Genomic DNA, 14,086 nt, shown 5'->3' on the forward strand with positions numbered 1-14,086 from the left:
ATATATATATTCAGTGCATTGTGGTTGCATATATTTGTATACATAGTTGTCTATATACACATGTCTCTATGTGTATATAAACTTACAGTGCACTGTGTTAAGCTAAATGGTCCCAAATTCCACATTTCATAAGCCTTTCGCTAAGAAATCAGTGTAATTTTGTATTTAAAGAAAGCGTAGAAGATGGTGCAAGGCTGTGTGGTGGTCTGTCACTCTTCAAGTGTTCACCAGTTGTTGTTGCCAAAATGTTGTATCGATTGATTTGATTTGATTTTTTTTAACGAGGGGTGGACAGTTTTCTCTAGTTTTGTGAAGTAAAGGTGAACATCATCAGCTGTCATCTATTTCAGATCCTTTTATTTGTTACTCTATAAGATACAGTATCCCTGCAGTAACCTGCACTGTACAAGGATCCCATATCATTGTTGACGTTTTATCGTGTTAGCGCCTCTGCCCACTTTTTGTTCATCCCATTTGATCATTGCCAACAGTATATCAAGGCTTCTAACATAGATATGACGTATCATTGCAGCGCAAGCATGGCAATAATACCTGGTAAAATGAGTTTTAAGAACCATACCGAGCTGAAAGAAGTCTCTGCCTTACCCCACTTCTCATTCATTGAGCTGATTGCATGTCGTAACGCGGATGATCTTGTGTCTTTATCTTCCAGCCCTCAATGCGCTTTATCGCTTAGAAAACTGTCAAATGATTTGCAATACAGAGTAAGAACCGAAGCAAATACATTGCCCATGCTGATCATTTGCTCTCATTTGCATCCCAGCCATGAATGACCTGGTGCAGTCCATGGTCCTGGCAGGAGGACAATGGACAGGTAGTTCTGAGCATCTGGAGGGTCCTGATGATATATCTGCGGGTAAAAGGAGGAAGGAGTTGGGAGCTCTGGCCTTCTCTACCACAGCCATCAACTTTGCAGCTGGCAACTCCTCTGCAGGCTTCAGATCCAAGCAGTTGCTAAATAATAAAGGTATAGGTAGAAGCTTTTTGCACCGTGATGTGACTGTGTGTAACAGCAATGTCATGTAAATATCGGTTTGACTTGTGCTTGAAGTTTGTCAGCCAAAAGCAATCTTAATAATCGAGTCGCAGTGCTAAGGTACTGAATAGGCTTAATCGCTGCAGTTTTTGAACGTTTCAGCATTTGTCCTACAGAATGTTTCCTAAGTAAAAATTGATTCATTTGAAAAATATTGTAGTCCGTTTTTCAGATGATAGATATTCCAATAATCTTTTTATTTTATTTTACATCTTACTTTATGTCTCTCTGTATAGATACTACATCCTTTGAAGACGTAAGTCCGCAAGGTATTAGTGATGACTCTAGTACGGGATCAAGAGTTCATGGTAAGATGTGAACTTTAATTAAATTAATTATGGATATATTATGTGAACGTTAGTGCAGTTTGCAAAAAAAAAAAGTGAATGGCATCATTACAAGTGAGCATGTTTTCTGTGATTTGTGTATCTCTTGAATGTACAGTGTCATTTCTGCAGATTGTGCTTTTCTTTCTTAACTACCGCATCAGATAGATGTTCTGTATCTCTAGTAGAAAGTGTCTGCGAAGTGCATCTGAACAGGATCAAAATGTTTTCCCTTTAAAAAATCATTTGGAGTTATTAGTAAGATAAAAGAAGTTTTAATTCCAGTCCTACAAAAAATATTTCCAAATCTGGCCAGATTTTCCAATGTTTATTGTTCAGTAAAACCTAAATTTGTCATGTACTGCATTTTATAAAATCATTACTGTTCCTTCAAGCCAAGCCATGGATTGAAAGCTATCATAGATTATTTAGAAGTGGAGTTTTAACTCTTCTGTGAACACTTAATGAGTACGAGCAGCAAAGGTTTTTGAAGACGGTAACAGCGCATTTCCCTTGTATTGGATAGGAGTACAGGACATAGTCTGTGCAGATGCTCTTGCTCCTCCTGTTCGTGGCATTTCAACAATGTGCAAGGTTCCTTGTCAGATCTGTTGTAAGTGACCTGATCACGAGCAGCTTTCTGCCTGCCCGTCCTTCTGTCCGTCAGCCCTGGTTTCCCACTAACCCACCCGTTTCAGTTCTAAACGTGCACTGTTTCTCTCTTCCTCCCCTCGTGCCTCACTGTTCCTGTCGTGCCCTTTTCTCAAGTGCCCTCTGGGGCTGCCTGGAGTTCCCTTTGCTTTCTCATCTCTAAGAAACCACGTTGTTGGCAGTGGGCATGTGAAATAGTGCATGGTTCCTGCCTCTGGGCGTTGTGGCACCAGAACGTGTAGGTACCGCGGCGCCTGCTGTGCCGTTTTGTTCATCACCGTCTCTCCGAATTGTCCGTTTAGCTTCCAGACCAGCCAGCCTCGATAGTGGCAGAACATCCACTAGCAACAGCAATAACAACGCTTCGCTCCATGAAGTCAAAGGTACGCTCTCGAGGAACTTATGGACATCCTTCCTTTCCATTAATGTCTCTGTAGGGTCATCTAGAGAGGTTAAAAAAAGAACAACCACGCACATTCCCGCAACACACCACTATGTTCTTCTTTAAGCATTTCCCCAGATTAGGAAAGTATATGAGTATCCGTAGAGCCTATGTTTTTAATCAATATTAGTATATAAGTTACAAACTATTTTAAACCAAACCTAACCCAAGTAACGATATTCCAAAATAAGAAATGCCCCCAAATTACTTCAAAATCACTTCTATTCAAGCAGAGAAGTTGCTCCATTTTTTCTCCCAGCATCCTACCACGTGTGCGCTGCTGCTGTAAAGCTGTATAGCATACAATGCAAAGCAGACAAATGGCATTTGTAATACCATCCTGGAAACCTCTGGATTTTGTTTTTGATAGGTTAATAATGTTCTTGGATTTAGCAATATTCTCCAAATTTCATATATTACAAGCCTTGATATATTTTTGTTTTTAATGGCCATTCTAGCTGGAGACCATTGTACATATTAAACTAGAATGCTGCCAAGTCAAGACTTCATTTAATATTTATGGCTTGTGTTTATTAAACAGTATCTGTTTGTTTGGAAAGCTAGAGATGAAATGCTAGCTTAACATTTTTATTTGTGGGTTGGCTTTTTTCTTTTTCTTTCCGTTTTCTTGGCTCCCGTTTATAAAAGCTTCTTGGAGGTAATCTGTGCCCCAGTTTCTATACTGTATTAGAAATCTCTGCTGTAAACAGTTCATCTTCCCACAAACTTAATTTCATTTCTTAGGAGTGACACAAAGCAGGAAATACTTGATTATTCATCAGTATTTTTTAAACAATTCACAATTACTGCAAATGAAAAGAATTGGTGTTGTGGAATGTATTTTGAATGTAATGCCATTTGCTTCCTTCAGGCCACAGTTGTAATAAATTAATGGCAGAAACTGTTGGAGAAGCAGCATTTGAAAATAGTTCTTACTGAAGGAAGTATTTTTTTCCCATTTTGTCTTTTGTGTTTTGTTGAATGTAAAACTCGTTAAGAGTACATTGGAACGTGTGCCTGGCAGGGATGCTGAACCAGAGTGGAGGTGTCGTCCTGAGCCTCTCGGACTAGAGCGTTATGTAGAGGGAGGCCCAGATTATAACTGAAAGGTAGTTTTTTTAATTCACATGCTACTGTGTCACGTTTAAAGGGCTGTAAGAGGTAAGTCAGGGGAGAGCAATTGTATTAATAATATATTTGGTTTGAGTAAAAAAAGGATTTTTTTAGTATTTTAAATAGAATCGCTGTTAACTGAACGTGATAACGTTCCAGGTTTGAGTGAGGTTATGCTGTTTAACAGCTTTCCTGCCTGTTTCTTACGGACCCCTGCCACTTTAAACCCCGCAGCAGGTGCGGTGAGCAGCGCGAGCCGGCCGCAGAGCCACAGCAGCGGGGAGTTCAGCCTGCTGCAGGAGCACGAGGCCTGGTCCAGCAGCAGCAGCAGCCCCAGCCAGCTCCTGCGCGGCCACGCCAGGTCCAGGACCCCCGAAACGCCCCACGCTCGCGGGAAACGCAGCAAAACCGGCTCTCCCGGCAGCGAAGTTGTTACCCTGCAGCAGTTCCTAGAAGAAAGCAACAAGAGTACCTCAAGTGAGGTTAGTTGGAAAAAGTATTGTAACTCTGTGTTATGCTGTAAATGGGCACAGAAGTACTAGGAGACTTAGAGTGAGTAGAACAGCGTTGAAGCTTTGGCGAGGTTCTGGTTCTGCCTGCGTTAAGCAGTAGCGTGGACTGCATCTTGATAAACTGTACTCACTGTATTATACACAAAATCATGTGGAATTTCAGTCTCCTACTCTGGAGACATTCCAAACCTGCCTGGACACCTTCCTGTGTAACCTCATCTGGGTGTTCCTGCTCCATGGGGGGATTGCACTGGATGAGCTTGCCAGGGCCCTCCCAACCCCTGACATTCTGGGATTCTGTGATTTCGCTGCTTGACCCGTTCTGGCTTCTGAAAGAGGTAAGAAAGTCAGTGTCCGCGGCACAGACCAGTGTTTTTAGAATTGTTCTTCATTTACGTCCACGAATATTGCTTAAGAAATGTCAAAATTACAGTTGATAGACTTACAAGATGTTTCATGTTTTTGACAGATGAAGTCTGCGAGCGAAGAGAATCTTTTAGATGAAGTCATGAGAAGCTTATCCGAGTCCGCAGAGCTGACGGGAAAGGAGAAGCTCAGAAAGCCGTCCGGTGGCTGTGGCATTGTGAGATCGTTAAGTGTGAAAACCACAGCTGATTTCTCAGATGGACGATCCATTAAACCAGAACAACTGGTAAGGCCCAGCCTTCGGAAGACTGAAGATCCCTACTTCACTAGCTCTCCAATAAAATTCCCGTCGGGCGCTCCAGGGAAGGGCAAATTGGTGAAAGAAAAAATCCAAGCGACTGCGTCCCAGCGCCAGTCGAGAGATTGCAATCCGTACGCCACCTTACCTCGGGCGAGCAGCGTGATTTCCACGGCGGAAGGAACCACGCGAAGGACGAGCATTCACGATTTCTTGTCTAAGGACAGTAGGCAGCCTGTCTCGGTTGACCCAGCCCCAGCCGCCGGCGACAGGAGCGTCCCGGCAGCCTCCAGTGAGTACCCAGCACACCAGTTCTCCTCTCCTTTTGTTCACTGTGTGGCTTACAGGGTAGATTGTGCCCCACACAGCAATGCAGCTAATTCAGCTAAACCGTGTCATTTAGGGTGTAGTTCTGATGTACCTAAGACTTCAAGGATGGAAAGGGCAAATTGCCACGAGAGAACGTTGCTAAACACAAATACGTTTAATGAGAAGGTCGGTACATCCGGTAAGGACAGTGCAGGGTCGTTTATCGTGGCGCAGCCTTTTTTATCCCTTAACACTGAATTAGTTAGCAATATAAGCGGATTGCCTCAAAGATCTGCACCAAAACCACCTAATCAGGCCAACACGTCGGCGTTTAGATCCGTACCGAAAAATCCCGAGCAGCCTTGCGCTAATGAGCAGTGTGCTCGCAGTGAGCTGCGCGCGGGTGCAACGGGGGAGTACGATCCTGCCCCCCGGGCAGACAGCAGCGAGGCCGAATCCCCGCTGCTGGTTTGTGAGGATAATCAAACCGTGTGGTACGAGTATGGCTGTGTGTGAGAAGGAACTTCTGCCATTACATATATATGAATATATATATATATATATATAGTCTAATATGACATAGAGGTGTTCTTCTCATTGTCCACTGGATTTAGAGAAAATTCCACTACAAATGAAAAATGATTTTGTGTTAGATCTGTGGGTGTTGTTTGCCAAGGCTCAGTTGTGTACTCCAGCATGTTCGAATGTAAAATTGTAACCTCACCAAAGTTTGCATGAAACATTAATTGCACTGTACATATTTTGCATGCCTTTAAACGTCTTTATAGTACAAGCTATATTTTTATTTGTCACGCACTCCGAGCATTTTGGTTTTTCCCCTGTGTGTTCCTGAATGCATGTTAAAGCGATTGCATGCTGCATTGCCAGGAATGGCGCTGTGAACAACAGGATCTCCAATACCCAGGCCACTTTTTGCAGTTGTGCTCATGCTTTCAGATGTATCAGTAACACCCTGATATGTATTTGGAGTCAAAATACTTTTTTCCCCCCTTATTTCAAGAATGAAAAGAAGCATTTAGAGAGATTGCAGTGTCTTACCCTTTCCATTTGTGCCATGTTCTGGCATAAATGCACTTTGCACAAGGAACAAGTTACGGCCCAATAATTCAGTGCTCTGGCTTGCACAATAAATATGAATTACTCTTCATACTTACCAACATACTTGACCATTAATAAATAGAACATTCATAGTCCTAAACGTTAATGATAATTCTTATGAAGAGGCAATAAATAGCCACACGATACGCAGCACTTGTAATGAAAAAATGACCCTTTCCACCTTTTCCCTTTTCTGTGCTTTGTCTTTCCACGTCTGGTGTACAAATGTGGGGCAGTGTCTGGTTTTCTTAGGAGTCAGATCACAGTTCTGTGATGTGCGGCAATAACAACCTGTATCCATTACGGTGGAAGTTAATTTTTTTCTTCTTAAAAACAGTAACACTAATAGAACAGAAAACAAGACGTATAACAAAATAACAGAAAAAAACTGTTACATTAACATAGTTAAATAAAAGAAAAAATAACAATGTTTTCTTGCAAAACTATAGGAGTATAGGAACTCTTAAGCAAATAACTCATTAAATCCCAGATGACCAGCTAAAGAGAAATGTCAGACTGTAATTACTTAATACGCCACTGTCTCTCCAGTTGCTTGGAACTTCTCAATGGTAAATATAAACAGAATTTAAAATCATATTGTACTTAAACTATAAATACATTAGGTTCAGAGAGCGCTTTCTTGCAAGAGGAAATAATTACTGACAGTTACGGTAGGTCAAAATTACAAACACTGTAAAAAGCCTGGATGAAAATATATCTAGAGGAAAAATATTTAAAATGGAAAATAAAGATATAAAATAACGAAAGGCATATTCTGATTTTTGCGGGTGAGCTTTCCTTGGCCAGCAGTTTGTGTCGGTGCCGGTGCTGCTGTGCGGGCTGGGCTCCCGTTGCCCAGGCTTGGGGCAAAGCTGCTCCAGCTGACGCTGCTCCCAGCGTGCTGTTGGCCGCTGCCCTCGAGAACGGGCTCGCCCTTAAAAACTGACCCCAAATCTGAAATGGAATCTTCATTTCACACGCAGCGAGGCCACTGTTCCCATCTTGGGTCATGCATTTGACTTCGTTAACCGGCAGAGGGCTGAACCAGCTTGGAGCTGAGCTGTTCGCCACGTGCAGAACACGTTTTGCAAGCTGTTGGAAGAATTAGAAAATGGTCTGAGCTCTGAGAGTGCTTCTTATAAACTCAGAGCGTGCTCCTGTGTCTGTGTTGTTCTTCACCGGCTGCAGGGCTGCTTGTTAGGAGCACAGGAAGGTTTGTGACCAGAGGTGCTATAGCCTCTCCTGTTTAGTTCAGCTGCTGTTGTTTGAGACATCACATAGGCACTCCCATCTCGTTTCCAGCCTTGTCTTGCTTTGCTGCTTAGACTGTTCCAGCTACGTAAAACACCAGTATTGTCTCCAGATAGGTTTATTTATTAGGAAGTCTCCAGCGTGACCACCAAACCCTGACTAATAATGAGCAAGGCCAAGGTGTAAAGAGCTGTGCATGATAATGATGAACGCTCATTATGTTGCTGCTGGCCAAAAAGAGCTTTTTTGCTCAGGCCCGGTAATTTGCTTGCAGTGAAAGGTTTGCTTGACGCTTCGCTTTAAGCGGGTAGTAAATGATGGTGCTGTGTTTTGCACGGCCAGGCTGTTGCATGCAAAGAGCATTTTCTGTTTTGCAGAGCTGAATGTGAACGTTTCTGTCAATGTGTAGCAGGTAAAAAATGCAAAGATAAGTTGTCTGCCGGGTTCCCTCAGCCTCGATTACATCTGATTGGCTTTTTTTCCTTTTCATACAGGCAGAAAATCAGGGTTGGTGTATCTAAAAGTTAAGTGTATCTGATGGTGGCTTTGAAAACAATAGCTGGTTATTCTAAATGCTAAGATGAATTGAATGTAGCTGAGTAGGTATTGCCAGTGTCTCCTACCCTCTCCTCTGTCCCTTCCTCTTAAAACAAGAAGTGTTTGTATATCCTTGTGCTCCACTAATGAGTAGAATGTATTTTAATGCATGAGGGTGTTTTTCATGTCCTGGTAAACACAATGAATAACCTGAAATGCTTTTCTCTGCAGATGTGGAAGCTATCCCAGAAAGCAGACATTCAAAAAGCAGGTCTAGGGAGCAGCAAAGCTCCTAATTCTATTACCCACTACATGAGATGTGGGCCAAGTGGTGAGTTTCCTGCCCAAACTGTAAATGAGATTAATTTCATTTACAACAAACTAACAGCATTACGTATAAGGACAAGTGCACATGGCATTAACCAGATGTAAATACCGCTTGCTTAACTGGCTGCTCCCTTGCTTATTAGCTAAGCCAGACCAGGTTGGTTTCCCGCAGCTACTTTGTCTGTGTAGGCAGGGAACTTCATCCCAAGGAGCCTTTTGCCTGTAAAAATTCCATTTATTCTTGTGTTTCAAACCTCTTGGAGAAGCAAGTTCAAGGAAATCCCACTAAGGAGGAATATTGAAGTCGGTTCTTAGAAAGGGACGGATAAATCTAAACGAGTTTAAGAAAACATGTATTCTGTAGCACAAGGAAAGTGCCTTTCTATAGAAAGCCTGTCTTTGGCGTCCTGTCCTCCTGTCGACTCGTGCCAAGCCCTTTGGTGCATGCTGGTAGTGCTGTTAGTTCTGTTAGCCGCTTAACTCTGCATTTTGCGCTTCCACCCTTCCAGCTTTTCTGATGTTCTTTTCTCTTTCTACCTTCCTGCTGAACACAGAGAGAAAAGTGTCCTTCAGTATCTCAGTATGAAGCCTTTATATCTGAAGTAACACGACAGCGACTGTAGGAATCAGTAATAAAAATAGAGGGAATTTTTGTACATTCTTCGTGACTAGAGCAGGCAAGAAATAAAAACCTACCTACCTACCTTCCTTGAATCAAGGAGCTCTACTGGAGTCTACTGCCGAAAATGTGTAGATGGGCTTAGGAATTATTGCACATTGCACTGTTAAGACCTACTGACTAAAGGACAGTTCTCATCTCCCTAAGGACCAAGAATTTTAAGGTCACAAGAATTACTCCAGGAAAATAAAACAAACCAACAACCTTCTTTCATCTTCTGTTTATGAAATTAGCCACTGATTTGCTTAAGCTTCTGCTAATAATTAGCCAAAAACGCCCCATAACTAGCAGTTTATATTTGCGTCTGTAAATCTAAAAGAAACGCTGTAGTATTTTGTTGCAATGTATGTACAGATACAAAACCTCACAGCTTCCTGGCACTTCACTGCCTTATTTGGTTAGCGTAACCTGCATGGAATGGCTCTGGAACAAGTCGATGCTGATTTTTGTTGCATAATGCAAGAGCAGAATTTGTTTACATACACGGAAAAGTTGGGTAACTGAAAAAGGGGGAGTCGTGGGCTGATGGTATTCTATGGAACTTGTTTGTCATTTGTGTTTTTCACATCCCCACGTTGTTCTGCATCTATATGTTCGAAGTTTCTGACAGGAAGTTGTCGGCTATGATTTCTCTCTAACTTTTATTTTAATATAAGGCTGTTTTCAACCAATGGCGGATAAGACTGTCTTATGATGTTTGTGTATTGACCGTTCATTTTCCTTTCTTGTCTTTTGACACGAGCTGACTGTGGCCTAGGAGGTTTCTTGATGGCAAAAAATGTAAATAATATCATACGCATTTTACAATCAGTTCCCCTTTTATTAGTAAGATACGTTTTGTTCATTACTGATTTATATTAAAGTTGGCAAACGTTATCGGTACATTCCGTGGTCTCATCCAGTTGTTGTCTTTCAAGCGTTTGCAGGGCGCTGAGGGGGAGCACATGTGAGCTGACAGCAGGTCCACAATGAGGTAGCCTTGAGTTCTTAGTCCACACGTCCATTTCTTATCCTCCTGACATTTTGTCAAAAAGGGCAAGAAAGAGGAAGGTTCGCTGCGCTTTAGAGTGGGAAATTCTATTGCGTTCTTTCCTTGAAGTGACTTCCTTTGGAAACACTTTTTGTGGTAAAACGTGCTGAAAGATCTAGATCTAAACATTTTGTTTGTCCAAGATAAACATGTGATTGATCCCGGGATTGTTTTCACAGAGAATTTCAACTTGATTTTTTCTGAAGTGCAAACAGGACCGATTTTGCAGCTTTCTCAGCGCGCAGAATTTCCATTATTCTCTGAAGACATTCCTGGTATCTCATTAAAATCACTGGTTTCTTTTGAGCAGCGGCGCGTACCGGCGGCCGTCGCTGGTCCCTGGTTCTCCGTGCCGGGGTTGTCACGGATTTTGGGGAGGGCGCGATGCCGGTTTTTGCAGAGCAGTCCCGCGGTGACCTGAACCCAGAGCTCCCGTGGCACCAGCTCCGCCATCCAGCCCAGCTCAGCTGCGGGCAGAAGGGTTTTCCCGGTGAGTTTGGCGTCCGCCCTGGTTTCTGTGCCATTCCCGTACCCTGGCACAGCCACAGAGACTGACGGAAAAGTCGCCTTTGCAGGATTTCATAGACAAAGATACAACATCTGCAACGCCGGTAGCCCTCGCTAGGGCACAGCTGTTTTGAAAGAGAATTGCAATACCATAAATTCTAGGAAAATTATATTTTCAGGCTGGTTTCAGGGTCTGTGACGGGATTTTCCCAGCTGTTTGACAACCGAGGACCGCTGCATTTCACACCGTTAAACCACTGAGTAGCCTGACCGCTTTCAGAAGATCACGCGTCTTGAATGAAGATGTGAAGTGTCGTGCCAAATGCTGTTTGTGTCCCAGAAGCCCAGCGTTGTGCGTGTTGAGGTGGATTCCCTGACAACTGGGCGAGCGGCACGTTGCCATCGCTGTCACACGCCTGGCTGGGTTGTTTTCGTCACACGGGCATCTCCCCTTTTATTTATTAGCTCAGCTCTTTACTCATTGTCCAAGATGACCCGTCACAATATGCAAAAAGTGCAAGAAGTTATGACACTTTCTCAAAGTGCGGGATCCCATCAGTGTGCAGTCACAAACTTGACGATTGCTATTGAACTGGTAACATTGATTAGAAATTACCCCATTTACCCCAAAACCTCAGCAAAGTTTCGCGGTGTGGGCGAATCTGCAGGAGTTTGGGCCGGGATCGGTGGCGCTGGTGCGTCTGACGCAGGGCAGGTTTGTGTGTCCGAGTGGGCGGCAGCGCAGCCCGGGCTGGTATTTTGGGGTGGATTTGCTAAATTAGCCAAAAGCAGCACCGAGGATCCGTTTGCACCGAGATCAGAATCTACCCCAGCGCTTCCTTCGCAAAGACGTTTCGGAGCTGAAGAGCAGGCAGGTTCTCCGTGCTCTCATGGGTGGTTTTTTCTTAACCTTTCCAGTCTGTGCTCTTAAAAATGGAAATGGAATTTGGGAGCAGCTTCATGGTTTCCGAAACACGAATTCCCGGGGAGGACGCGGCAGCTGTGGGACGCTCCGCAACCGGAGCACTCGCCTTTTGAACACCCGCGTTGCCCCATCCCTCAGTGCTGGGATTACGATGGAGCTGGTACCGCTACACCAGCGCTCAGCTTTATTTTCTGGATTTAGTAACATTCCCAACACGTATTATTTCTAAACCTTTCCCAAGACGTGGTGCAGCCTCAGCAAAGGAGCTCATGTATGATTTTTAGAGCTAGATGATAACGTATATGTAAATAATGCTTTGATATTAATAAAACTGCCTTAAAGGAATGTACCTGGGTGCGAAACAAAACCTAAAAAAGCTCTTATTTAAAACTGTAATTTCCTTTACATATTGATTTTTTTTAATGTTTGCCATTGTATACATTTATTAATGATGTTATTAAAATGCCAAACCAAATGATTTCTGTTCTTGTGTGTACGTTTCTGGACGCTGTTCCTGGTAAATGCTGGTGTTGTGCTGCTTCCCAAGGAAACCATCCAACTGGAGCACAGGTTTTCTGGACAGGGTGTAGTTTGTTCTTTGTGGTCTTTATTTCTCTACACCTGTGGAGCTTTTAACTAGACACTATTTCAATATAATTTAAAAAAAAAAAGACACTAATTTCATGAGCAAACACAAAAAGAAATCGGCATAGATGTGCCAAATGTAATATTTGAAGCTTTGATTTCGCTCGGTTGTTACTTTGGCTGAGCCAAGTCTCAGAATCTCTTTGAGGACAAAGGTAATTACAATTATGTTTTAGGTAGCGCAGATTTTAGGATTCGTGAAGCACAGAAAACTGCAGTTTTTCACGTGTAAAGCTTTCTGGATTTCACAAGTCAAATTTACTCTATTTTTTTAAAGGATTTTGGGACAGCACAAAGATGAAACGCTGGAGGGAAGGGACAGTGAGCGGCAGCAGAGGGGGAGACTAATTTATCTTCATTTCAACGTAATTTAGTAACGCGTTTGTCATCTGGAGTTCTCTAGATAGTTCACTAATCAACCCAATATTCCCAAATATCTGATGTTCCTTCACAACAAATCTAAAATCACATGTACCTGGTCACCTTTCTAGTGACTCTTCCTATAGGTTTCTACACGCTCCACGTTTTTAGGTCACTTGTTTCCCATTTAAGATGACTGGGGTTGGTTTGTCTTTCAAAGGCACATGGGAAAACTTAAACTGTTGCGTCGTGAAGGTACCAAATCCTTCAGAAATGAAGGAAAACGTGGGAAGGATCGTTGTGAAATAACTTACCCGTTTTCCCAGGTAAAAATGCGGAAAGCAAGGTCTAGTAGAGGATGAATGAGCACAGGTGCACCATTTAGACATCTCTCCTGTTTGTATTGACAAATAGTTTAGAACTGTTACATTAATTTGTTATTTAATGGTATTAAATTTAAACCTTCAAGGCCAGTACCGCACAAAGTCCCATTTTTATCCATTTTATTAATAAACAGGATAACATTATTCAAATAACGCCTTTTCTGGTTACCTAGTGGCAGATTGCAAACACATCTTTTTAAGAATATTGTTTAATAACCTGAAGACGGTATATATTTTTTTTTTTAACCAGATGATACAATATAAACCTACACAATTGAAAAAACAAAGGGGTAAGCCTGGGTTGTGGGGTTTTTTCTCTTAAAAAAATCGATGCCTAGCAATAGACAAGTGAATTTAATCTACTTGACCTCCCTTCATGTGTTGGACGTGGGGCATCATTTCTTCGACGGTGAACACCTGGAAAACATCACCAGCGTCAGACTGTATCCCCTCATCAGTTGCGTGCAGACAGGTATCTCTTGTTAAAAACTTAGAAAACACTGAATGTTACACTCAGCCTAAAAGCTGAAGACATTTTAACAGAACACAAATAAAATGCGGCATATTGCTCCTGCGCACTGTCCAAATTGTTTCTGTATCACGAATACAGTGAGCATATCACACTTTAAAGACGGCAAAAAGGCAGCTGGAGCAGCATTCATTCTGCACCCCCGCCACAGACAGACGGATGGGTGTTTTTAACTGGGGAGGGCAGAAAATGTTTGGAAAGCATCCGAGACGCTGCTGACTTGCCGGTGGAGAAGCGGAGGGGCCGCAGCTCCTGAAACTGCGGAGTCTGGGCGCTGCGGCCCGCGGGGAGGCGGCCGTACCTCGGGGTGCTCGGCGGTGACCGTGGCGATGCCCAAGTCCCGCAGCCGCTGCCCCAGCGCCGCCCGCAGCTCCGCGGCCGCCGCCATCGCCCGCCCGCTCCGCCGCACCGGGACACGCTGGCGCGCCGGCCCCGCCCCTCCCGGGGTGGAGTCACCTGCTCCGCCCCGCCCCTCCCTGGGGTGGAGCCGCCAGTGGCGCGCGGGCGGGAGCGCGGGGTGGCTGCTGGAAGCAGAACACATTTCTCAAACATTTTCATAAAAAATAAACCCCCAAGCTTCAGACCTGGACGTAATGGCTGAACGTATTATCGCTGCACTTTGCTCGCCGCAGTTGTGCTGTCCGAGCGGACCCGAGGCTAAAGGATGGAACGTGGGGTTACCTCTGGCTCTTACAAACGGCGTTTTCAAAAAGCACTTGC

General features: G+C 43.6%; 1 protein-coding gene and 1 non-coding gene across 26 annotated transcripts in view; one reads left to right on the plus strand and one right to left on the minus strand.

The window, feature by feature from the left end:
* CCDC88A (coiled-coil domain containing 88A) overlaps window positions 1-11,927 on the plus strand; it is a 64,158-nt gene extending 52,231 nt beyond the window's left edge. For 9 of the 25 annotated variants that reach the window (XM_065059931.1, XM_065059935.1, XM_065059930.1 and 6 more), the window contains 6 exons: window positions 785-988; window positions 1,294-1,365; window positions 1,910-1,996; window positions 2,337-2,417; window positions 3,824-4,071; window positions 4,571-9,869. In XM_065059931.1, coding sequence (XP_064916003.1) covers window positions 785-988; window positions 1,294-1,365; window positions 1,910-1,996; window positions 2,337-2,417; window positions 3,824-4,071; window positions 4,571-5,590 — 1,712 coding nt within the window. In that variant the 3' untranslated portion in view covers window positions 5,591-9,869. Of the gene's footprint in view, window positions 1-784; window positions 989-1,293; window positions 1,366-1,909; window positions 1,997-2,336; window positions 2,418-3,823; window positions 4,072-4,570; window positions 9,870-10,196 lie in introns of those variants that run through there. The other 16 variants (XM_065059945.1, XM_065059949.1, XM_065059948.1 and 13 more) reach the window with 11 other exon arrangements.
* Window positions 11,928-12,940: 1,013 nt separating this feature from the next.
* Window positions 12,941-13,920, minus strand: LOC102090249 (uncharacterized). Its single transcript, XR_010471934.1, has 2 exons — window positions 13,668-13,920; window positions 12,941-13,254 (listed from the first exon to the last, which is right to left on the minus strand). It is a non-coding gene; the product is annotated as an uncharacterized LOC102090249 (transcript).
* Between the last annotated feature and the right edge of the window lie 166 nt (window positions 13,921-14,086).

Source organism: Columba livia, chromosome 3, assembly GCF_036013475.1.
Source record: "Columba livia isolate bColLiv1 breed racing homer chromosome 3, bColLiv1.pat.W.v2, whole genome shotgun sequence".
Taxonomy (NCBI): Eukaryota; Metazoa; Chordata; class Aves; order Columbiformes; family Columbidae; genus Columba; species Columba livia.